The 27,527-nt window shown below is 37.5% G+C and overlaps 1 protein-coding gene across 3 annotated transcripts; it reads right to left on the reverse strand.

The window, feature by feature from the left end:
• slc2a15a (solute carrier family 2 member 15a) lies at positions 1-27,527 on the reverse strand. Of its 3 annotated transcripts, none has more exons than XM_065959745.1 (12): positions 27,272-27,527; positions 21,191-21,289; positions 17,115-17,275; positions 15,757-15,881; positions 14,417-14,562; positions 13,782-13,914; positions 12,973-13,160; positions 7,767-7,877; positions 7,074-7,175; positions 6,530-6,605; positions 4,824-4,951; positions 1-3,850 (listed from the first exon to the last, which is right to left on the reverse strand). In XM_065959745.1, exons 1-12 carry the CDS (start codon positions 27,314-27,316, stop codon positions 3,611-3,613), a joined length of 1,554 nt encoding a protein of 517 aa, XP_065815817.1. In that variant the 5' UTR covers positions 27,317-27,527; the 3' UTR covers positions 1-3,610. The 3 variants fall into 3 exon arrangements, with proteins under 3 accessions (XP_065815817.1, XP_020493915.2, XP_029133968.1); XM_020638259.3 differs by lacking the exon at positions 27,272-27,527 and adding an exon at positions 23,264-23,467; XM_029278135.2 differs by lacking the exon at positions 27,272-27,527 and adding an exon at positions 22,852-23,251.

The raw sequence follows: 27,527 nt of genomic DNA on the forward strand, positions 1-27,527 counted from the left end.
GTTTTTCAATATCATTTCATTCATGTAGTTATCTTTCAACAAATGAAAAAAAGCTTACGCATATTTTCATGGCATGTATTTAAAGAATGTAGAAGTTGCTGTCAGTACTAGATATATTTAAGCACACTTTATTGCAATGCTCATAATACAGAGTACTCTGGTACAGCCATGAAAATAACTGTTATCTAAAAGCTATGAGCTGGTGAGGAATTTTATTAACTTACAAGTGAAAGTACAACAAGTAATAATAAAACTTAAAATAAAAAGAGTATGTCCTTCAAACATGCATAAATAACCCAGTTTCACACAATAGATGATTTTATTCTAATATACAAAAGATTAGAAATATATCTTTTAAAGTTTTATTTCTCTCAAATATGAATTCTGCAAACACATGCACACACATTTTTTTCCAAGCTGCTGTGTCTGTGTCCGCAGACTTCCAACACTGGAGTTCACCCAAAATCTTTATCCTGACAGACATGGGGTTGTTTTTGTTCCAGTGTGTGTTACCAAACTGACAATCATGTTTGCAACTTCAGCAGTGTAATCTTTCAAACAGTTTATCTATAGTGGCTTGCAGCTAGTGGTCTTCATTCTTAATCTTGCCTACAGAGCTTAGTCTGATAGTTTCTTTAATATCAAGCTCATTTAGTCTGGTCTCATTCGCTTTTTGAGATGTTGGCAATCACTTAAGTGACTTCAATATTATAACTTTCTAAAACAACTAGAACGTAAAAAATAAAGGTTACGTTACAAGAAAGCAATCCTTTTTCTTTAAAAAATTATTTGCAGTGAAAGCTTGTCTGATGGTTAATAATGGCATATTTTTTTAGGTCTTATGCATGTTTGTGCACCATTCCAAACAACTTGACAAGTTACTCATCAATGAATTTCTGAGATCTCCATATTAAATACTTATACACACTCCTAACTAGAAAGTTGAGCACAGTGGGTAAGAGATGATGGAAGTCAGTCTACAAAACAAGTTGGTCAATTATTTCTTTGACTGACTTTAAGAAAAATAAATAAAAATGATGCTGTGAATCCAAAACCATTACTATTGTGAACACTGTGCTATTGATATAGATAGGAACAATGAACAAACCAATGAAAATAAGACCCAAGTTTAAAATAACTGGAACTGTACTTAAATGGCTCAAACACAAATAACTGAAAAGTGGTAAATACTAGAACTGTAATGCATATTCAGCAAAGTTTTCAACATGTGCAACAAATCCAGCTTTAGTGAGTCCAGGGGCCAGATGTATAAATAATACAGACACAAATAAAGCATGGTATGCCTTTCTATTTAAAAAGTAAATAATGCAATAAGAATGTGACCCTGGGTACACGAGTTTAAAGGAAATGTGATGAGAAGATAAAATAGGTCATGACAGTAGCCTCTGAGTAAAATAATGATTATGTTGTGTCCCTATATCTCTGACTGTTATTAATTTGGGGTAATTGTTCCTTAAAATGTCTCTCAAAAGTGCAAATAGATTATGTAAGTGATAAAGACTTCAACTTTTTGTGTACATTCAAGACATTATTTCCCTGTGTTGATAAACTTTAATCTCATCACAACAGTTCTTTTAGTTATTTTCTAATTTCACAGATTTTTTTTGAACCTGACTTTTCAAAATATGTCTATGATCTATGAGTCATTATTGAATTTAGACATTGTTTTTATATACATTCAAGCCATTATTTCCCTGTATATAATAATATATCCACCTTTTAATTATATCTTGAAATGTGAAGCACTGACAAAAGACTCTTGAGAGTGAACACATATCTATATTCTTAAATACAGCCAGGTGTACAAGCTAGATGGAGGGGCAAATTCAGATGGACAGGACAGTCACTAATGGCACCAGTAACTTCTTAAACGACTGATACTTGCCTTGTCTTAATATTCAGTTTCAATAATATTGCACCAATAATCTATAACAACCATGCTCATAGAAATTGCAGCTCAGTTCAATTTGCTTTTGTTATGGATCTGATTGTGGAGACATTTTCAGCAGCTTGACTCTCTGCTGTGAGAGCTGCTCTCTGAGACAGAGCTCCATTTCATTCACGTAGAAAAGACGTGCTGGGATGGGACACAGTATAGTGGCCCTGAATGTCAAAAAAAAGAATTATAACTCACAAGACACAAATATTTCACAATACCTGACGTTATGTTCATTAAACACAAAAATATTTGATATTCATTCACGCTTTTCAAGGAACCCCTATTTTTCAAGACAATGCCGCCTAGCGATTGGATGACTGCAAAAAAGTCTTAATGACGAATAGGTAAAAAAATGTTTTTTTGAGTTGCCTAAGCTGTAATGGCTCCACATAATTTTGTAGGAGCAAATGCAGCCATGTCCACTTAAAAGTGCTTATTTTTGCCGCTGAAATTTCCCAAAAAGAAGACATAGCAGCCAATGTCACGATGGTCAGCTGAATGAATCAACTGGAGACATTTTGAACCTATAGGTTATTTAGCCCTAAAAACTATTCTAAACAGGGCCCAAACTTTATAAACATGTCTCTTTTAAACTAAAGGTTATTTGACAGAAATTTGTATTTGAGTGAAATACCCTTTAAAACTATATTGAGAAACACAGTTTTATTCATTAATCACTTTAGGAAAATGTATTTTGATTGAATAAACCTTAGAATCATTTGGGTGAAATGTTCCCTAAAAATCATAAGCTGGTGGACAGAGAGTTGCCTCATTGCACATTTGGCTCATTGCACTAGGGGGCACTCTCACACAAAGAAAAGCTCTTGGAGTTGCAGTCCTGCAGTCTATGTTACAGCAGTAACAAAGTTAGGAGGGATGGGCTATGTGATAATTACAACTAAGTAATTGCTCCTTCCTCTTCTGTTGTGTTTTTTGAAATGTAAATGTGATTTGTGAAATGTGTGCTTTCATGAAGAAGACACTTCTGTGCAAAGCACATCAGATCTGAGATGTTGTGAAATGTCTAGTTTTTGTGTAATGTTTTCCTTTTTGGAAATGTTATTGTGTTTTATGAAATATCATTGTTTTAACACTTTAGGGCCACTTCAGGACATCTCTATTTTCCAGTTTAATGTTGTACCCAGACTTAACACATCTAATACAAGTTTCCAATGTTTAATGCAGCAAGTCTGTGAGATACTTATGAGTATGTGTTCATGTGGCAGGCCCTGTCTCTAGTTAGCTCCAGACCAACTGAACTCTGATTGTAATAGTAGTAATGTCAACATATCAAATTCAGACGGTGGTTAGGGAGAATGGATCATGATCACAAGAGATTATGAGCCCCTGACACCCTTTCTGGATACTGTGCTGCAGTTAACACTTACCTGCTAAGAAAGAAAACATTTTGAAACATTTTACTCAAACTGCCTGTGGCTTCTTTTTCTGGCATTTGTGAATTTGGACATGTTTGGCATTGAGCTCCATTCGCATAAATGTTGGCTGCACAATCCATTTGTGAATTCAACCCAGTGTTTTATGCATCTGGCCCCAGGTGAGGTGATTTTTGGTTAATGTATACATTTTGAAAGTGTAGAATGGAGAATGTAATGAATGATTTTGAAGTCTCAGTGAGAACTTGGAGCCCGGTTAAGGTACAGAAGAAGAGCTGTCAAACTCCACGCCACCATAGCCGTTCATCTTCTTCAGCTTCAGCTGGTCCACATGGATTAGGCCCTGGGACTCCAGAACTGCTTCTTTCTTAGAAAACATGCGGCTAATTTCCATAAAGGTCTTGTTTTTTGTTTCTGGGATGAAAAAGTAGACGTAGATGGCCACAGAGAAACAAATGGCCGAAAACACCAAGTAGCAGTAAGACCCCACAGACATCTGTTGGTCGGATGTGGCAGATGGATGGAGATTCATGGGGGAATTGAGAGAAGAGGATAGAAAAACAAGAATAATGAAGGGGTTGACATTTGACTAAGAACTCACATCAGTGGGCAAACAGGCATTACAGGTGATCAATGATTGTAAATCCTAAGTTTTTTTTTATGAGAGCAGAGGGGGCTCAAAACACAGACCAAAGCTAAGGGAAAGTTTTAGGAATTCATGCTTTGATTGGTGAATAGCAACAGGCGGACATGATGTAGTAGAAGGATACAATAAACATTCATATTGTAATCATACTTTGGAAAAGCTTTCAGAAAGCTCTCAATTTCCAGCTTCACACTTTACAGTCACAATCTCCGACTTTCCTAAACTTGATGTGGCGGTGCCTAGAAATCATGCATCATAACTAACTTCATTTTCAGCTAGGAATTCAAATGTTTCATTTCATATTGTGTGATACAAACTGTATTGTTAGCTAGGAAGTGGTTAAATGCTAAGCTAAGCTATTGTCCAGGAATAGTTTACGGGTTATGAAATATGTTTTATATTATTTCAACTTGAAATATGGCCTATGTGAGACTGTGTTAGTTCAAGTAGGCTGGAGTTCAGAACTGGACTCAATAAATGTAACTCATGAAAGAGATTTTAAACTATTACTTGATCTTTCAAGCTGCTTTGCAATCATTCATGAATCACGAAAGAGGGATTTGTTAGTCATTTTATAGGAACATTACAGGTCCCAAAATGTAACAGCCTCCATTTGCAGCTTTCAAAAATGTAAGTGAACAAGAATGAGGATTAGAACATATCGAAGTGGGAGGTCAGTCATCAGATGGGTTAGTTCTAATCACATTAAATTCTTCTTAGTTAAAAGAAGCTTGAGTGTAGCCAGTGGTATTAGTATTCAGGACTGAGAAGAGCTAGCACAGAGCAACACAGCATGTAGCTTTCTTTAGCATTAAGCTGTCACCTGTAAGAAGGGGAAGACGAAGCCCACGGTGAAGTTGGACACCCAGTTTAGCAATCCTCCTACAATGTAAGCAGCTGGGCGGTGGGACTGTTTAAACAGCTCTGCTGTCATCAAGAAGGGAACCCCAGCTGGAACAGGAGAGAAGAAAAGTATTCAAACATCAATAACAATCAGTCTGGCACCCTTGATTCAATCTAATACTGGAATAACTTTGGTGACATTTTTATTGAAAGATCACAACAAAAAAGGTTAATTTTTTACAGAAACACACTAGAGATTGCTTTAAATTCCAGTAATTAGCTATGACAAATAAAGTGATCTTAATGTTTCAAATCAGTGACGTGTTTTTGTAAAGGGACAAGTATGTGGCTCGTAAACTGATGCCTCACACTACAGTACAGCATTTATAGCCTAAGCTAGTTAGCAATGTGCTAAAGTGGCACGTCACTTCAATAAGCTGCTGATCATGTTTGACATAATGTGTTTGTCTTTAATAACTTTACCATTCATACTCAACTACAACGTAGCTGGTGTCAAGTTCTGATGTCTCTTTTAAAAAGCACAATTGTACTTAATTGTGGAATATTTTAATTATTATTTGAAGTGACCCAAGTACTTAAACAACTGTTTTGATAAGAATAAGAATCAACTTGGAGCCATGTGGAAATTGAAAAATGATTTTTCACTTGGAGCAGTGAGCATGTCTTTTTTCATAAAATTGAGGTGTGGGTAATTTTTCTTAAAATATATGTGGGCCAGCATGTAACATATTTGTGTATGCAAACTATAATTTATGGTCGTGATTTTATGATTCATGTCCACAGATAAACTTGCACAGCAAACAGGCAAATAAAAGGCTAATTAGAGTGAAACAGCATCAGCCTGTGGGGTACTGGTCAGGCCAGCATATAGATGAGAGTCATATATCAAATACTGTATACCACTAATATTTCATTATAATATTCTACCAAAGAAACTGCGTTATTTATCTATCTTACAGGGGGGCATTGAACAGAGATATTTTGCATCATACATAATTGCAGAAAAAATAAATAAAATATGCATATTTATCACTAAATGTAACACGATTTGGAAAACAGTGTTGGCTTAAAATTAGGGAAACAATTTACATGTATTGTGTACAACACAACTATGGCTTCTATCAATTGTGTAATATATAATGTAATGATTAATTGATTTAAAAAACTGCAATTTATAACATGACATGATAGAGCAGCTTCAACACATTTTGAACCTTTCTTTCCCTCTGTTAAGTTTTTACAGTATGGCCTCTAGAGGGAGCCATTTAATAACACAAAGCAACCTCTTACTGTTTGAAGTACTGTTTGACACATCGAATGTGGATAGGTCTATAGGCCAAGGCAGGAAAAGGCAAACTTTGTTTTAAAAGTCAGTTGGATTTAAAAAATACGACTTCAATAAGATCAGATGACATTAGACACATACATGTTGCCTCACTTCCCTCAAGTTCAATGTTCACAAATCAGGACTGGACATGGGGAGCCCCTGCCCTGCATATGCTTACACAGTATTAGTTGAAGTCGTGCAAAGCATTAAAAGAGGTTTCACTAACACGTGGTTTTGGTGTTGCATAGCTAGGTCTTTTTCACAAGGGTTGAATAAGAAAATGTGTTTCGATTTTATGGCATTTTTAGTTCTTTAAATGACACAGAAGAAAAACTAACCTGGACCAATACAGAAACCAGCAATGATGCCGACCACACAGGCGACACTTAAGTAGTGCATAAATGGTAAATGACCCTGCAGGGAGAAGAAACAGGACAACACAAGACAGTCAGTTTGATAACTTTGGTTTTCTGTAATCGAGAACTTACTGTAACTCCATCCTTTTCCAAAACTCATTCACTCCTCAGTCAGCTGCTACAATTAAACTTTTGTCATTTATAGTTCCTCAGGGCAAAGCTGGAGTATATGAATTGTGATAAATTACTGAGGCACAGCTGTTCATCCCCACTCAGTTGAAATCACAGATTGTATGAGCATGTGACAAATAAAAATCTTGAATCTTGAGATGATTATTAGTTATTCCGATACAGCCTATAGTGTGGTACCACTGGTATTGGTGAGTACACCAGTAAGGCTACGATAAGATACCATTATTTATTAGCACATCCAGAAGTCAACTGGTTTCAGGTGTAAATTTGCTTACTTATAGTTTCTTCATCTTTAAGTCTGTGATACACATGACACAAACACACACAAACCAACCTGTAAAATCAGGGTCAATGTGATTCCAGCACTGCAGACGCCCATCATGGTAAAACCAAAGATCATGAGAGGCCTCCTGCCCAACCTCTCTATGGTGAAACACTAAAAGAGGAAACACAAAGCTTGTCAAACATCGAATGAATATACACAAAAACTTGTTGCCTAGTGTGCTTAAATGAAAAGGCAATGATATTTGTTTTTCTTTCTGATGGCTAGATAAAAAAAAAGTTCAGTCTTCATAAGCAGAAAGACTGGAAACAGAGGTGAACATCTAGCCTGCTCTGTGACCCCTGTGCTCTGAATCCACCAAATGTGATGGACTCAGTAAAATAGGGAAACGTATTTTAACCTTAATAGAGTTTATGCAGAACGATAACTAACAACATCTTTATTTGACTATTTTTCATCAAGAAAAAGTTTGTGTTCCAGGTTCTCAGAAACTAAAAGTTCTCACTTTTACACCTTAGCTAGTGTATACATAAAAAAATGTTAATACATTTTTCTACATTTACTGGTACTTTAGAGGTTACCTGGATGGCTTTTGAAATCTGCTTCAAGTATCAATGCAATGGAGCTTTACTTTCCTATTTTCCAATCCCACATCAATTTATTCATAAAGGCCTTCGAGGAGCAACTTGAATTTAAAACAGCATCAGCATCAGTTTAATATCGATCTCTCCTTTGAAAGTTTACCCCAACAAGTCCTGCGATGATCTCTATGATTCCCGTTCCTGCTGTGGTATACTGGATCTCTGCCTCTGGGATACCTGCATCCTCAAAGATGTCATTTGTGTAGAACCAGATCTGTGGTGGACAAAGGAAAAACTTAAAGATCAGTAAGTTTTAATCAATTTCCTCAGTCCAGCTGATCAGACTTCAGCAATCATTTAGACAAGCCAAACCTCTTCAGGTTTGCTTTGCAGTTCATGTTAAATCTGTCAATTTGATCACGAGTCATCAATTTTAATCAGATCCACCAATGGGCGCACTTTGATCAGGGTCAAGACAGAAAAAATACAGCATCACACTTAAAACAGAGATGTTGGTAATGACAATTGTGGTCGGCCATTCATCACATGAAAATTGACTGAACTAAGCAAATGACTGATACTATGGGAATTAAACATTTGCTTTCAATGTTATCTCCTGAATGTAATACTGACATTACAACCTGAACTTGCTTCTACTAACGATTCAGAAATAAAGTGTTGGTTCTTTGAAGCCGTTATTAAATGAAACCCACAAAATCTCATGTTCCTAATAGCCAGATATTTATTTACATTGTACTTACTTTAATTATACTACACTCAGAAGTGTTTTAAAACAGTTTCAATGCATCCATCTAAAATTTGTGTAGAATAATTAATTAAACCTGGAATGTTTGATGTGCAGATTAGTTTATTTGGTCATTTAGCAACTGATGCTGGCTGAGCAGAGCGACTAACCGCCAAGAATGAAAGAGCTCATACGAATCACTTGTACATTTTTAATCTGTCTGGCTGGCATTGATGCTAAAAAAAAAGTGGAAACATTTTACCGAACTAAAAATGAATATATGATTAGTTAAAGTGTATACGTGATTTTGGAGAGGTACGTGTTTATCTTACCAAAATGAATATAGCTGTTTGTTGTGAAAAAATCTTTTAGCAGCTTTCTAAAATCATTTAACCAGTTAAATATAATGTTTAAAAAGATGGTAAAAGGACTGAAAACACAGAAAATTGGGTTGATGTGGTGTTCAACTGAAAACAAACAAACCAACGGAACCAAAAGTTAACGCTTTTGTAAAAACAGAAGCAATAGAACAAACTGGTTCACCAGGTCTGTTAACATGGGTCAACATGCAAAGCATCTCACAAGCAGGGCTAAGATTCCTAAGTAGGTCCACATACAACACCCTCAAGTCCCAGGAAAAGCCAGCGCTGCAGAGGAATAATAAAACCAGGCCATCAAAATGGAAGCGAACACATGAGGTGTATAAACAGGAGACAGCATACGGTGAAAGTTAGCGGACCAGGTAGATCAGCACACAAAGACAATTGGCCAGGACAAACACACACACATACATACATACATAGCCCTGGTGAGCCAGAAACACATGCACTTAGGGCTTAATATCAACTAAAACATCTTCCACATGCCTCAACACAACTGCCATCATTATAACATCAGTGTACTCAAGAAGGTTGCTTAATAATCACGTTTTTTTTCATCAATATCAACCTGGTCACTGTCATCCCGCTTACATGTGTGTCACTATTCTCACCCTTAGCATTCTCATTCCAAACAATAATGTACACAATACCATCAACATTATTTTTCACTTTCACCTATTTTGAGCAAATATTACCAAATTCACCCCCATCATCATCATCTTGACTAGGTTACTATGAGGGCCATCATAACCATCATCAGCATCATGCTCAGAATCAAACTATCACCAATATTACTAAATCACCATCTCCACCACCATCTTCACAATCATTAAAATCAAACCCATCTTGATCAACAGAAACACTGTGATCATCCCTTCTCTAATAATCACCATTATGATAGTTGTTTTTCGCAAATATTATTATTAGGGTTAGGGTTACAGTTAGGTCACAATTATAAATATTACTTTTTAGTCAGCCACTCTGTTGTCAAGGTCATCTTTATAATTCTTGTCCCCATCATCATTTTCATCCTCCTCACCATCAGTGATCATCATTGATAATGTTTGTTGCTTCATTTAAAATTCATTTTATCATACTTTTATATATTACAGTATACATCATATATATATATTTTTTTTACCCCTGTTTCCATGACTATTATCACCACCATCAATATCAACACAACCCTCTTTATCCTCTGTATACCTCTTCTCTGAGTATCTGCATGTTTCAGCACTGCAGAGCTAATTAGCAGCTCAAAATACAGCCTGGAGATCGGCGTGCTAATGAGTTCAGCACCAGTGCTTACAGTGTGCACTTTCTGGCCCGGGCGCCCTGGTACTCATTGGAATAATTAATGAATCTTTGGGGCATAATTCAGAGGGGGGATTTGGCTAATCATATAGGCAGAAAAATGATTACATCAGCTTTTGGTTTTATTCAGAAGACCATAAAAAGCTCATGAAACAATGAAGAATCGTTTGGGCCTATTTCCATCTCAGTGTCTGTCTGATAAGCTAGATCAATCAGATGAGGGAAGAAACAAGGTTAGTGGTCACTGTGGAAAAAATTAGTGTAAAAGCAAATAGAGAACTATTAGAAATAAAGTGTTGGTTAGAGACATGAAATGTTTGTTAAGAGAATTCAATTTACCACAGCGATCAGATCTCCATGTAGTTTGGCTGAACCTGGAAAATGCCTAAGTATCAGTCCCACACCAGTTCATTACCTTTGATCACTACTTCTTCCATAGTCCAACAAGAATTGAAAACATAATATCAATCTATTCCAGAAACATATACAGTATGTCGGATGGAAACAAAACAGTCAAGTCCCAGAGCCTATCAATCAAGAAAGGAGTAATTGGAAGAATATGTATTCTATTCTGTCAACAGGCAGAAGATCCTGGTACTGGTAGTGCAGTCAGTACAAAAATCTTTGGAGAGTTTACCCCACTGATCTCACAAACAAACTCAGAGTCTTCTCTGTCATCGGAACAAGAGAACTGAGGGACAGGAGAAGAAAGAACTAGGCGAGCGACTGGGAACATTTAGGCTGGAGCAGCAATATTAAAAAAATAATGCCATACAATGCAAAAAAAAAAAAAATGCAGTTTCTCAAGTGTCCACTTAAGGTTGCCTCATAGAGCCAGTGAAACTCCATGACAGCCCATATAAAACTGGCCATATTTACAGCTAAATTAAATGTTTGCAGCCAGGAAAAAAAATGGTTTCTTCCATCTGTGTCAGCTGCAGCTAGCTATACAGTAACAACCCTGCAGCTGACACCGATTGGAGATGTTTTGGGATTTAAGGGGTGAAACATCTTGCAAAGGGTACCTCCCATTTGATCTGCAATTGGCTAATTGGCACTGGTGCAAGTGCAACATCATGCAATGACTTGCAAGTAGAAAGTCCCTGTGCATTCATCTATGATATCTGACTGACACTGTACTCAGGAGTTTATGCCAGTGTGTGTGGTTGTAACTATGGCCTAAAGACCAACTTTGGGCAGCCATCAGATGTTGGTAAGCATGTACATACAAAGAATATAGAGACAGAACAGATGGAATATTTTGGGCTTGTTTAAGGGAGGTCTAGAGAGAATGACGTATTTGAATTAATGCTTAATTTCTCTGAAAATAAATGCTTTATGATAAATTCCTCAGGCATTGGTAGCATTGATGTTGAACAAGCAGTTGAAACCTTCTCCTGTACACGTTTTTTTTTCCACAAACACAACCCCTAACAGCACATCATTTAACTGGACATAAAACGTTGATCTTTTACATACGCACCAGTGGCATCCACAATTTTAGTAAAGTAGGTGTGCAACAATGAGATCAGAGAACTGTTTTACAAAGGATACTTTGTAAAAGAGACCTCTGATCTGCCAGCAAAGACTCTGACATTTTCAAACTCAAAGAATGCTTTGTTGTCTCCACTTTCTGTAACTGCTTTATAAGAGTATTCAACCCATACTGTTTTACTGCTTCTGACCAAGCTGCACTGTATTCCTTCAGATAAATATAAATTAAAAGAAGATCCATATATCTGATACCAGTCACCAAAGCACATGGAAAACACCAAATCCATTCCATAGCCCTTTGAGTGCACCCCAAGCATTCTTTAGAGATGTTTTGGTGTGTTGTTGTATGTTAATGTATCTAGCTTATAAAGGCCCTTAACAATGTTCTTATTGAAAACAAATTTCAAAGATGTTTCTATGAAAAGCAGAATTTCCTTTTTTTCTCACGTGGCCCGATCACAAGAGGACAGCTCTGACTGCATTCAGAATGGATCCTCGATGGATAAAGCCACATTTGTTAAGCAGTTTGTACAAAAAGTGTCCAGGGCCACATTAAAGGCCACTCAGTCTATAAAAGCAGGGCAACAATCCTGCCGAGGGAAAGATGACTTGCCTTACTTTCAGTCATAGAATAACAATAGGCTTATTGATCAAGACAGTTTAAAATTAAATCAATACATTCACTTCTTCCCTTCTTTCAGCTGTTACTCTGTATCATATTTTTCATCCACTGACGTTTTTTACGATGAAACTCACTGATTATTCAGTCATAATTGGACACTGAATATGTAAATGGAGACGCATTCCGATGCCAAGACATACTAAGAGCAGTCCATCTCTTATCGTTTTATGGTCTTTCTTAAAATACATGTTAATGCCTGATGTAATCAGGGCTCCTGATTGTTACACAATTATTAAGTGATTATCACTATTCAGTGATTAAGTTATCACAACAGTCACACATTCAAGTCTTTTAAAAACCAGTTAACAGCATGTCACGTTATCAGGATAAAGACCACTTATTAAGGACTTGAATCTGGTAACAGCTAGTTGATGACCGAGTGGTAGATTCAAATGCAAAAAATGAACTTAATATTTCTTTCTGGAGTTAACTTTAGTCAAGAGATCAAGTGAGGGCAGGGGGTAAAAGAAGGTGTACGCTGCACATGCATCAGGTGAACAGAATGTGTCAAACTATTTGAGGCTGCAAACGTTTACCAAACTTTTTTGTCTTGGAGCTGATACCATATTCTATGTATGACATCCATGCTTTATATTTACATGGACATTTAAATAGGAAGGGGGGTTTCATCCCTGGATAAGGATCTTGAGATGTGGTGAAATTTGAAAATGTTAGGACTCCATGATTCCATCAAAAAATCAACAACAGCCCTTTGTTTTAATGTATACATTACTTAGTTTGAAAGAGTCCTTACAGCATCAATGCCAGACAGCTGCATGCCGATGTTGATGACCACCACGCAGAGCACCTGCTTCCGGACTCGGTCATCCAGCAACAGTTTCCATACTGACAGCGTCTCAACTGATGAAAGGGAGCGCTGCTCCTCCTGCATCTCCTCAATCTCAGCCTGGATGTTGCACTTGGCTCTGTAGTACTTCAGAGCTGAAAAACAGAGAACAGGATGCTACAGGGTTACAATACAACATAGAAAGATACTAAAATAAAGTTATTCAAGCTACACAGTTGTATTCTTTATGCTGATCCTCTGCCACATAATTTATGCTTTGGTATCGTTTATTCTTGCTAAAATAAAGACGAACAGCTGCAGCTCTTATTTAGTTGAAATATGATTTATTTTTTTAAAGATTTATTTTTGGGCTTTTTGTGCCTTTAATGTAGAGATAGGACAGTAGATAGAGTCTGAAATCAGGGAGACAGAGAGTGGGGAATGACATGCGGGAAGGGAGCCACAGGCAGGATTCAAACCTGGGCCACCTGCTTGGAAGACTATGACCTCCATACATGGGGTGCGCACTAACCACTGCGCCACCAGCGCCCTGTAGTTGCAATGTGATCTTTGATGGTAGAAATAATTAAAAACTGCCATAGTGAGTAATAAGGAATACATTCAAATGTATTACTGCTGTCTACAAACCAGAAGTCATTTCTCCATAAGGTTGGATAATACTCCAATATAATTTGTTTTCTTTCTCAAAATGTTAAATGCAGTGTTCTTCCTGTGCAGTTTCCATTGTTGATGGGCGGCAGAGCAACAACACTGACCTGTGATAGTGGCATGGACGTTGTGCTTCTCAATCAGCAGGTACCTGGGGCTCTCTGGGAACCATGGCAACGCCATCAACTGGATGAAGGTGGGTATCACCACTACTGAAAGAAAGAAGGGCCAGTGCTCCTCCTGCAACAATGAAAACAACACAACTTACTTAAATCCATCATATTGAGATGGGCAGCAGTGACGGTGTATTGGCTAGAGTATCAGCATTAGAAATATAAATGGGATGATACTAATGTTGATAATGGAGATAGCTGATGAAATATCAAAATTACAGGTAAAATATACATTGATTGTATTAATGTCTGTAGCAATTTATCTGAATAAAAAAATAATAATAATGAACGTTGTCAACTTCAGGACTTCTTGGTTAAGGCTCAGGTACTTGAACTTCAATCAGTTAAAAGTCTAACAAAAAGATTTGTTAAGCGTTTTAACTTTTTTTACAATGAGAACATTAGTTACAAAACTACAGGAAAACTTAATACCATGGGGAAAGTCTGACGTTTTGAGACAGATTTAGCATTTAGTAAAACTCTTTATCAATTATAAGTACCCAGTTTAGAGGGTTCAAAACCTTTGCATTTGAGGTTTAACAATGACAAAAGGAAACAGTGTTCATTACCTTTCCTAGAAGCTCATGTAGGCCAAGAATTTGGGCGAGGAAGACTCCGGTGCCAATAAAGATACTTGGCACAAGACCCAGGAAACCTCGTAGGTTCTTAGGTGCTATCTCACCCAGGTACATTGGTACAACACTAAGAGAGATGCCTGAAGTGAAAAAAAGAGGAAGACCTATAAAACAATGCACTACTTTGTTAAAATGCCCAATTACTATTATTCAACACAAGGAAAAATATGGGGAATCTGCACAAACAGAGCAGATATAAAGACCCTAAAAGTCCAAAAGTATTTGGACACTGTAAGAATACAAGAACATTTTTACAGGTCACAGATGAAAGAAGTGCTGAAGATGAATGTTTTCAAATAAGGTTTCTAATTGAAAACTTTGAAGAGTAACATGTAAACAGTCCAAGAGCCTAATGGTGACAAGAGCTCTACCAACTCATCTCAGCCTCAGAGATTGATTGCTTATAATTTTGATAATCAATAAACCATCAAAGTCATGCATAAAAATAATGCCAAATATTTGCTGGTTTCATCTTCTTGATTGTGAGAATTTGCTGTATGCTTTTGCAATATTTGTTAGGGTGACTGTTTGACTGAACAATGTCTTTGGAAGACATGGAATTTAGTCTATCATTATTTATTATAAGAAATCAATCAACAAAACAATTATATGGCAATAAATACAGTATTTTAACTAGTTTAAGATTGCACTGAGTGTTCTGCTGAGTGTTGTCCCAGCCTAGCTAACTTCTCTTTCTTGTGACCCTTCATTCACCTCTTTCCTTTTCTCTTGGCAACACTTTAGATGGCTGGCATAGATACTTTTCAGCATCTGACACCAGTAGCACACACAGAACACCTTACAGATTAAGATTAAGATTAAGATTAAGATTAACTTTTATTGATCCCCGCAAGGGGAAATTTCAGTTTTTACACAGATAAGCCATTAGACCATTTTCAAGGTTTAGGCTTTCTTGCAAGAGTTGAACCTGGCAGGATTACAGGATTTTGCTCCCAATCCAGAAAAATGAGTGATATCTGGTGAGATGGTCTTGCTCAGAGAAGATGTCCCAGTTTATCGCAAAGGTAGATTGATCTGGGTCAGGGATCTGTGCAGGCCAGTTAAGTTCTTACAAGGCATACAAGGAGCAGCATTACTTTATTGAACTGGCTCTGTGCACAACAATGTTACATTTTCAAAAAAAGGAAAACACCTTAACTTAATTTGAATAGTAGTGTGCACAAACATTTGGCTGTACAGTGTACAAGCCAAAATGTGTTTGTTATTGGGTCCATTTGTTTTAAAGCTCTGTGTTTATGTGTGAGTGACTATACCTGAGTGAATTCCTGTGATAAAACGGCCAACGATGACCATCTCAGGTGAACCACATATCCTGCTGAAGCCCATGAGTGATCCACCAATAAACACCAGGAATGTTGTGTTTACAATTGTACCTTTCCTGAAAGTACACACATGCAGAAGGCAGACATTTAGAGAAAGAAATACAGAAACTGCATTGTTTTCAATCTCTATTCTATTCAGTGCAGTGCAGTGCAGTTCATTTATACTATTTAAAATAGTTAATTTATGAAAAGGTGATGTTCAGGCCCTGGCAGCTTAACTTGAACACCAGCCTCTGGGGAATGAGTGTGTTTAATACTTATCCACAAACTATAAACTATAATCTCACACAGGTGTTCCTGTCATGAATATACATAAAATCACATGACCCAAAGGTCAATGAAACAGCAAGGCCAACAGCAGTATATGGACGTGATATACACACACAGTCATGACGATAGACCTGTGTGCCTGTATAAGTCCTTCTAAGCCATAAAACGCCAACACAACTCACAAGGGTGGTCATGAGCTGTGATTAGCCATAAAACACCAGTGTGTGAAAAATTTGTTCAGCCTGTATAGAGGATTATAAATTGCAAGCTTTTCATTTGCATTTAATCAACACTGAAGTTCAATGAAATGTTGGAGCATAAGAGCTCTCAGCTGATTTGAAGTGAAGGTAAAAGAACTTTTCGCTGCACTTTGAGGACTAGTATACTTTTGGAGGGCAATGGGGACAAAAGGATGAAAGTGTACTCTGAAGGACAACATATTACCAAAGGACGGGTTGGGGGGAGTCATGATTGATAGAATGCCCTGATCTAGTGCGTTTTGTGCCAGTGTTAAGTGTGTGCGGTGTGTTGTGTGCGCGTGTGTCTGTGCGTGTCTACAGTATTCTCCCAGTCTTGTGCTTCTCAACATAATTCACTTTGGAAATTAAATCCAACATAAACTGGACCCATTTTTTTTGTGAATTTGTGATGAATAATGCGAGTATCTTTATGGCCCTTGTAGTAGCAATGTGTGTTAAGGTGTTGATGTCATGGGCAGCACCAGATGCTGCTGAGTGTCTCTCAGGCTGGCACTGCCAACTGGCCACCATCCACTCTTGTGGTTAGATGGTCCTGAAGGGTTTTAAGGGTGTCAGGACAGTGCAGGGTCAACTTTCAAATACATCTGTGAGGGCTGCTGAGGACACTGTTTACCTCTTTGTTGTCAAACTGTACAGTACATATTTCACAAAAAACACATTATATTGACATTGCAGGCATAATCTATTGACAGCAACAATGACTGCTGTATAACTGGTCTAAAATCTTGAATGACCAGTCTGTGAAAACAAATGTCTTACCTGCCAAAGCGGCTGACAAGCATACCCACGATGACGGAGCCCAGCATACCTCCAATGGCAAAGACAGACACAGTAAGAGAGTACATGACGGTAAGGGTCTCTTCAGTGAGTCCTGTTCCATTTCGATTCAGCACTGTCTGGTTGTAGAAGTCCTTTATGTACTAAAAAAGGAAGACACAGTGTAAACGGGATGTGGGATGTAAAAGACATTATGTGAGGTGGCACAGGCATGGTAAAACAAAACTTTATACTTCAATAAGACAAAGCAAAGTAGTCCAAATGCCCTGTAGTGTTATGTTAAAGGATGAATTTGTGACTTTCAAAAGTAGATTTTCAGACGTAAATAAATGCTCTCTTCAGACACACCTCCTTCATCCCTCTGCTACCCCCTCCCCTCTTGTCTCTTCACTATCCCAGCTCCTCTCATGCTCTTTCTCTTTCAGATTTATGTGAGGCAGTGAGAGCAGCAGGCGACTGCTAAACATCAGGAAACAAGAGTCTGCGATCAATTTCAAGTAATGATATGCATCTCAGAGTTGTTATTTGGTGGTATTTTTAGACCAATGATAATATTTTCTTTGGTTTGGTAAGTATGTTAGTAATCCATCAGTTGAACCAACAGAGTCCCTTTGTGGGCGGGGCCTTGTCTCTTTCCCGACGTGGTGACAAGGCTAACAGTTGGAAGGGAGGGGGTCATTTGAAAAAAGAAAAGCATGTATGAAACATGTTTGAGCCTCTGAGCCAAACATAAACAAGCAAGAGGAAGCTTTGTCCTGTCCACACAAAATGAAAACAACTCCAGAAGGAATTCGACTACACTCACATTTTAAGAAGTAATTACTCCACAATATATTAACACATTTGACTTTTGCTATATTAATATTCAGAATATTTAATATGTATAGTCATGTCATACTATTTTTGTTACTTTCTGAAATGGTGAAAGCAGATAATCTAGAGACTGGCCAGTTGTGCCAAGGTTTAAAAATCTACATGGCTTCAGGAGCTTTGTTATAGTTATATGACCTATGACAAATCAAAGACCACCAGTTTAAAGTTAACCAACGGCTATGCTCTGAGCTGCGTTGACTGTTAACAGTACTCCTTCAGCTATTTATTTTGACAGTAGCATCCAAAACATAACTCGTGAGTTTTACATTTACTGGAAATGGAAATCATGCATGAACTTAGTTTTAAATCTGTTGGAGACAGTTATTGAGTTATTGAGTTACATTAGCCTATTATTTAATTTAGGTGGAGTTAAATTCCAGAATCATCTATATGGCACTGAAAATAGAACTTATGAGATTGCATTAAATTTTCAAATTGGAACCTCGAGAGACAAAGAAGAAGTGGACCTCAAATTGAACCCTTTGACCTACAAGTTAAGAGTGGTTGACCAGCTAATGGAAAAGTGATACAGCTAATTAAAATGTCAAATGGAACCTATTGAAGGCCAATCTGTGATACTGTAACGCTGGCTTATTATTATTGTTTATTTTGATAGAGACCGTGTACAGCTACTTAGCAGTACCAGAGTTAGCTATGAGCTAATACATCTGTATTTTCTGGGCAGGGGAGATATACATTTTCACTTATCTGAATGTTTTCAAAGTTTATTCCAGCTTTTTTGTAGATTATTTTATAATTATTGAAGGTTATAGATATGTTTTGTCCAGAAAAGTAGTTGGGCAATAACAATACTGACAGATTGTCTTTTATGCACACCTCCAAAACAAGATGATTCCTCTCAACAAACCATCAATACATGCTGCATGTGGGATTTCAAATATAATATTTTATATTAAAGGCCTACTATGCAACTTTCAAAGCACATTGTCAGACCATAACAAATTCTATCTTTGGACACAACTCCCTTCAGCCCTCAGCTCCCCCCTCCCCACCTGCTGCACCACCAAGTGCCTGTGAGACGGAGAGCGGCAGACAAGTGCTGATAAACATCTGAAGACAAGATTCTGTAATCAACTCTGAGTAATGATATGCATCGCAAAGTCGATTAGATGTTATATGATTGTCCTTTTAGCAAAGAAATTCTTTGTTTTGTTTTGGAAAGTCTGTTGGTTCTCCTTTAGTTGTACTCATGCGACAACAGTCTGTCATCATGCTTCTAGAAGCAGCATCGCTGACTGGGCGGGGCCGCCTCTCTTCACCCTAAATGAAATCTAGTTGTGTTACTCTGATATTCATAATGCTTTAGCCTTGACTGTTGATTTTCATATTTGATTGTGCACTTTATCAGCGTATCAGTAATAGACTTTTCTACATGATAAAGTAGATACATGCTTTTTTCTCGGCCAACAGCAGCTTGACATAGAGAAGAAACATGTGATGCAAACAGTTTGCAGATTAGTTATTTTCTGTCCTTATGAAGAAACATCACAGGGTTTTCAATGAGCCAGCCAGGCTAATCTTTTGAGAAACACTATCAGCTGGGATCAAGTTCATGTGCAAGTTCAAACTTCGAACATAGCTTATCAATAATTCATGATTTACACAATACTGAAATAAAATCAGATTAACCATTGACATAAGTTACCAAATACCTCTAAGAAAGAGCTAAATATATAGGTTACAGATGTCCCTGCCCTAGATGTAAATCATACAATGTGAGAATTATACTGTTAAAACAGTTGTTCTGGTACAACATTACCGTTTTTAACTTGCACACCAACTTATCAAATACTCAATTAATTCATGTAAAATGTAATATCAATCTAGCTCATGATGATACACATCAATGCTGAGTTGCTTGTGCCAGCCAGACAGCTAATGCGCACTTTAGTCCCTTACTTAGTAGAGGGCTTACACATGGCTGGGGCAACCTTTAACAATTTCAATGTTGGATTTGGTGGTTTTGGCTACTTTGCTTTTTATGGTAATCCCCACAATATTTCATCAAACATTATGCGTTTCTATTTTGATTGTGAATTTTTTTGTAAATAAACGTCATGCTGTTTAAGATACATTCTTCTAAATGATTTAGAGTTGACCCTCAATGTTAAAATATATCAACACCTATGGGTCCTCGTTCTTATATGTAACAGTTTTGGGAGCCTTCACACAAAAAAGTTTGACAACCACAAGAGAACAAATTGTCCTGCTAAAAGAGGAAACCTTGTCTCTTGTGTCATGGGGCAAAGGTATACTGGTTTCATGAGACCATACCAATTCACTCCTTTTATCTCTTTTCCTTTCTTCCCTCTGACATTTTCAGCTTCCTGTCTAATCTAATCCCCATGTCTTTTTTTTTCTTTTTACCTCAGCCTCTTAATCAGTTTAGCATGTGATGGCACGAGTTGTTGGACCATGATCAAATCCCCTAACTGCAGTAGCAAGCCTGGCAGACAAATGCAGACGACAAAGATGTGAGGAAGGCTCTTTCAACCCACACTCAAACATCATCAGGTGTATCTCAGCTGCCAGAAAAACTCTTTCAATACTGATGTTGTTGATTTTAAAATGCAGACCATTCAATGATGGCTTTAGATAAAACATTATCCACCCTGGCTTTCTTAGTTCATTTCCAAGCTTTACTTGAAGCAGTTTATCGGCTAACACTAGCTAAATCTACATTTCAACATTCTTAAGAGCTAATGTGAAACCTGAAAATACAGATTATGTTCCAGAAATAAGAAACCTCATTCAATCACACTGACAGTTTGTACCAACATAAACTGACAAAAAGTTAGCCTTGAAATTTCACCTCTCTAAAATACACCATGTGATCGACTCCATACATTTAGATATACGACTATGATAGAAACCAAACACCTATGATTCATTCTATTTATCTTAGCAGATATAAAAATGCCATAAGAACTTATTTAGTAAGACTCCTTTAAAGATAACAAATGGACTCTTAAGATAATTCACTTATTACATAATCAGTGGGGACACATGCTACCAAAAACCCTGTATGGAATGTAGGGAATCTTACACCTTAAGGGCCCCCTTGGGATGTACCCCCCCTGGGAACTTAATAATCCAACACTGGGTCACAATGGATGTGTATGTGTGAGTGAGTGTGTGTGTGCGTGTGTGTGTGTGTGTCTTACTGCAGAGGGGGAGTTGACCACAGCCAAGTTGTAGCCATAAAGCATGGAGCTCCCAAAGGATGAAAGGAACGCTACCGCCAACAAAGAGCCGGTCAGTTGCTGCAGAGAGATGGAGAGATGTGTTAAAAGAGCAGATGATACAACTTTCTTCCAGAGAAAGACTCTTAGTTTTTTCAACACAGATTGTGACGTTATGCTTTATTCTTTTATTTAAAAAACATGATAACATTGCAGATGTGCCTTTTAATGTATGTCTTCACCCTTGTCTGTGCCACATCATGCCACACATAGTTCCCTATCTCTGCGTTGTACATACAAAATCCAATCTGGGACAATATGTATATCAACTGTTCTCAGTAAACAGTTCTATATGTGCTGTTATTTAGGAGACAAACCCAGGTATCACAACCTACAAAGCAGTTTCATAAAAATTACATAAAACAATAAATAGTTTTGGATACAAGGTTATTTATGCAGGAGCATCCCTAATAAGCCGAGAAGCTACAGCCACAAAGCGATGGGAGAAGTTTTTTACAGAAAACATTTTCCAGAACCAATAATTTTAGCAGTAAGTAATTTAAGTAAAGCACCGCCGTCTCTCACCACCCTGTGTGAAGTCCTGTAAAACCAGGTAAGAGTCCAAAAGTAATAAAAGAAATGTAGACACATTTATTGAAAGAAATCAATAAAGAAAATTAAATCTGGGAACAAGAATTAGTTAAATCTCCAAAGAGAAACAGACAGTTTATTTTCAACTAAATGACTAAAATTAAAGGTGCAAACCGTGACAAATATTCAGTTCTTGAATATAACTAATGTTTTTGTAGCCTATTAAAAACAACTATTTAAGTGAGGGATTACAAAGTTTTAAAAACGTCAACCAAACCATTCTGAGTGACATCATAGGAGAATGATTACGCCAATGCTGTTTGATATGGTACAAAACTTTGAGAAGTACAAAACTCACACAAACTCCAGACAGTGCTATGATAGAAAATAACACATACAGTCACAAGTAGCCTATTTCTAATAGGAAGGATGTGCATACAACACAGTATTTAACATGATTTAACATTTTTATACCTTATCTGGCATCACAAAGCTCATAGGCTTATCCTAGTACACAACAAGGCTTTACCGTGGGCGGCTGTGGCTCAGTTGGTAGATTCATCGCCTCTCGATCGAAAGGTTCGATCCCCAGCAACATGTCTGATGTGTCCTTGGGCAAGACACCTAACCCTGCATTGCTCCCGCTGCTACTGTAGCAGTGTATCAATGGATTAGTGTTGTACCTACTCTATGATGCACGTCGCTTTGGATAAAAGCGTCTGCTAAGTGAATTGTTGTAACATTATCAAACAGAACATTTCAATTCACCACGTGTGAAGAATGAACATGTAGAGCCTACTTTAAGTAGGCAAAGTTGCACGTAAGGAAAAGAAATGGGCCGTATTGAAGGTGGAGTAAACAATTAAAAAAGAGTATATTAAACAATAACTCGGCCTAATATGTAAATGACAGCATTTCATTTGGCATCATCAATTATAACGAATTGTACCCCCGGTGCCGAACGAATGCTGGCACAGCACAACAGCTGCTCGACAATGTAACACTGGAATCAGGCATATAGGCTATATGGGTCTTCAAAACGTTTCCCTTACCCCCAATTCACACATACTCCGTGCGCGCCCCCGTTATGCTCCGTAGGACGGCTCGCGCCCATTCACACTGGACCCGTTTGTGGGACGTCAGCGCAGCCACGACACATCACAGGAGAACTACAAGATCCCGCGGGAATAAAGAGAAAAACATGCAAACGACATGTTGCTTTGTCTTTCTGAGTATGCATTGTTGTTAATTCGGTTCCTGTTTTGACGTCATGTTGATAAAGTGCATGAAGAAAACAGAATCACACGTGCGGGAGTGTGTTTTCACTGATTGTAGGTCAACAACACTGACCGCATGGCTACAGACACATCAACCACAAAGCCGTTTGGAGTTCGGAAAACCTTGCGATAGGCCTACCTTGTTTCAAATTAGTCTAATTATTTTAGTTGTGTTGAGATAGGCTACCTGTAGCGGTGGTATTTCAGGTGGTTCCGCTTCAGCACGCGCGTCGGGGTTTTCATTGGCCACAGCTCGTCCAATGGCTAAGGGCTCACTAAGCGGAAGCGGCTTTTCCGAAAGAGTAGCCATAGAACCACAGCAATCAAACCGACGGTATAGGCCTTATAATTTTAATCTAATGGAGAGTCGCTTAACACCCGTCTTACTCAGTCCTCCTCTAGCCTATTTGTTACTCAGTAACTCCCTATGTTACTAAGTAACATATTACTTTTCAGTTGCACCTGTCACGCAGTAGCCAGCAACTATAAATATCCAGACACGCTGGTTGCCATGCATCTTCACAATTATCCACCAACTGGTTTCCCAACATGTATGGAAGAAAGAGCAGGATTTAATCATTGAGCATATGTAGAGAGAATTGCAGTGAGTTAAAAGCTGTGACTCTATTTCTTGCAGAGAATGTCCAGTAATAACATAGAGCAGATAGCCTAATGATAAACTCGATCTTTATTAGACCAAACAAAGACACAGTCCTGCTCCTCAGCATACAATTTTTATTTTAAAGCTAACTTTGCCAATCATAAGTCTGTCTGTTCCCAAATACGGTTTGCTGCAGAATGTTAAAGAGATAGGCTACTTAATGCTCATAATTTAATTGCAAATTTCCCAACATGGGAGACTGTGAGAGCATTGAGGCCGAGCACCAAAGTTGTCAAATGTGGTTCTCAACATCAGTTGTTGGTACTATTCCTATTTTTCTTTTTATTTATCTAACGTTATTGCATATGTCAAATATATTTTCAGGTTGGGTCACTCAGGTGTTCACGAGAAAAGCTCGAAAAGTAGCTTTGTAAAAGATGAAATTTTTGACAGAGAGTTTCAGAGGTCTTTTTCACAATCGTTTTGTGTTTTGCAAGATTTTCTGTCCCAGAAAGCTATTAAGATTGCTAAATGTAGCCCTCTGATGTCAAAATCAGAAAGTGGATTTAAAATGCAACAACAAGGCTACTTTTTGTAGCACAAAGAGCTCTTAGATTTATATTATGAGCTCTCTAATGGAAAATCTCATTGTTCCTTTCCAGCTGATTAATGTATTTCCACCTTTTAGGAGAGAATATGAGTTGTTTTAAACATAGAGGTAGTTTAAAAAAAGGAATTGAACATTTAAATGTGCAAGTCTGAATGTTCTTGTTGGCATTTTTCACATTCTTCACTGCAACCTAACCAAAGTTCATGGCAGGCTGCCAACTCTGCAGGAGCTAAAAGCAGAGACATAAAAAGGTTGAAAATCACAGTTTTCCAGTATCTGCTAGAGAAATAAATTCAATTTCCACTCAAAATGCCAAAATATAAACTGTGCCTGAACACATTTTGTGAATAAGATGATCTAGAGCACAGTAAATCTGATTTATGAAGTATGCACAAGAAATCGAGGTGACTTCAAGTTAATTATTAAGTTGAAGGATGGAAGGTATTCTATAGTACGTTATAAAAACATAGATATCAAACTGAACCCTGGTCTTGACCAATTGAAGACACTGATAATTGCTAACAGGGAGGGCTCAGACCTACAACCAAATCATAGTCACACCAAACAGCCCAGACCATCCACTACACTCTGCTACTGCAAATTGTTCTTCCTGTCATCCACTATAAGGACCAGCTACTGCCTAAACTTACAACTGTTTGCTGTGGTTGCGTAACAAGCTCCCTGATGATATATAGACATCAGAAACCCTACAAATCTTTTGCTGCAGACCGAAAACTCACCAGTCAAGAATTCTCTATGTCCAATAAAAACAGATAGACATCTTATTGAGGTCCTCATGATGTAGTTCATAATCTTGGATGATATACAGTAGATATCCTTTTGTGATTCAAATACATTTCAGCGTTATGTGAATGCATTTACTGTAAGTCACTTTGGTTTAAAACATCAGCCATCAGTTTTAAAATGCCGGCTGAAAACAGGTTGACCCTTATGAGGGATATGTTTATAATCTCATTATTATTAGCATGCTAGCATTGATATTTGCAATCAACACAAAGTAAAGGACACCTAAGGCCGTTGAATGATTTTTACACGTTTTTTAATCCTAAACTAAAGTATTAAATAGCCTAACCAAAACTTTGACCTGCGGACAGTGTGAACCAAAAACCTGTTTAAAACAAGCTTTGGCAAAACCTCTTTTGGGACCATGAAAACATGTAATTTCAATGTCATTCATTCAGTAGCTGTTGAGATATTTTAATCAAACACACAAAAGTCAGCCTCATGATGTCACTGGAGGAAGTGTGAGGAAACATCAAAGTCAGTGTGATAAATCATCTGCAAACCATGTGCAGCTGTTCAACATCTCCTGGAAATTCACGTAAAGGTTATCAAGATGCTTAATTCCGGAACAAATGATAGAACCAACCAACACACGGACATTGCCATTCATATTGGCATGCCACCAGCATGGCTAAATGTGGAACTGAAAAGCGGTCTCTGTTTTAGAAGTCACATGATTTTTTTTCCATCCATCCAGACCTCCTCCCTCAGAGGCTACTTTACGTCTGCTTGCTCTTTACAGATAACCATTCAAATTCAATCGCTCAAAGGTCTTTGTCATTTCTAACAGAGAGATATGTCCTGCTCTGGCAGATAAAACCAACAACAGATGCTGCCATTTTCTGAAAAAGACACAGTTGGGAGAATTTGCTTCTGGAATGTGGACTGAATACATCTATGTTAGTTATTCTGATGTAGGCTATATAAATATTGATAAAACATCTACAAAAGACCTATTGACTGTCATACTGCCATTCTATACAGTATTTAGTCAATCATCATGCTTCCTATAGGCCAATACTTTAACTTATTTGCTCTTGCATCTTTAGTCTTCAATCATTTCTGCTTAAAGGTTGTAACCATGTGGATCTTCACCATGCTACTTACTGTTAAACATTAACTACCAGTCTATCACTAAACAAAGTCCTGCATGCATTCTCATGAATCAGTGTACAGTCCAGCACTACATAAACTTGACTTTGCATGATTAGTCAGATAAAAGATATTGTATATTCTGTCAGAAGACCACAAAAAACACACGCATGTTATTTAACAAATCAATAGCATGTTGAATACTGCTTGAATGAATGCAACCTTACAGAGAAGGAGTTATATTTCACACAGGTCTATTATTAGCCATATACTAATGTATGGCTGATATCACTTCTCTCATTGTTATGGCTAACAAATCATTACTTAAACTTGCTGCATTACTTACCATATTGTCTGTAATCTATAATCTAACATTAAGTCTAAAGGCATACAAGAGTTGTTATGATATTCAAAAGAAGCCCACATTACATTCCTGTAGCCTTTAAGGTTTTTAAAAGCATGGTTGAAAATGAAAATGCTGTGTGTTGGTTTGTAACAATGACACACACAGGAAGAATGATGTACAGCAACCTGAACATGATGCACCTCAAACTAATTATCAAACCTCTGAGCTCCCTGGTTTGGATTTTTAACGTAAATCAACTATTTAATTTACCAGTATAGAATGATTCTTTAACTCTAAACTGATTTAATTAAGATATACACTGGTTTTGATGTGAATTCAAAGAATGACACAATAAACAGAACAGTTGATAAAATATTGTAAATGTATAAAACGTTTTTAAAATAAACCAGGTCAGATCATTTGTTGATTTTCATTTGTCATTCCTTTAATTGGTTATTCTTAAATGACCAATAACATTGTCTGACTTTCAAATCTATAATTTGAAAATGTCTCCAATTTTAGGTCAAACCCAAATATCCGTTTAATGACCAACTTTAAAAATGTCACAAGATCTTATTCAGTGCAGCTCCTGATCTACTTATGAGTACAGGACTACAAGTTTGAAAGTTGGTAGTAAATGCTATTAGGTGCTTGGAATCCATGTCTAGAGCAATAGGGGATCAGACATCTGACGGTTCTTGCTCTGGATCTAACTTTGTTTGTACAGCCGGTCTGAACTTACCGATGTGACTCTCCTGGACGATGGAATTAAAACCTCCTCAGCCATTTAAGAAATCTGTAACCTGGTCAAAAACAGCAGAACGCAGAAGGGGTTCTCTCTAAACTGCATAGGATGGCATGGCTGTAGTAGCAGGCGTAGTCACACGGGGTCCAGGGAATGGCAAGTTGCAGTAGTCAAGTCAGCTCATGTGCAGCGTGTCAGGCCTCTTGTCCAGCAAGCAGCAGTCCACAAGCTCCTGATAACAAGCCCACACTGT

Source organism: Labrus bergylta, chromosome 10 (genome assembly GCF_963930695.1).
Source record: "Labrus bergylta chromosome 10, fLabBer1.1, whole genome shotgun sequence".
NCBI classification, from domain to species: Eukaryota; Metazoa; Chordata; class Actinopteri; order Labriformes; family Labridae; genus Labrus; species Labrus bergylta.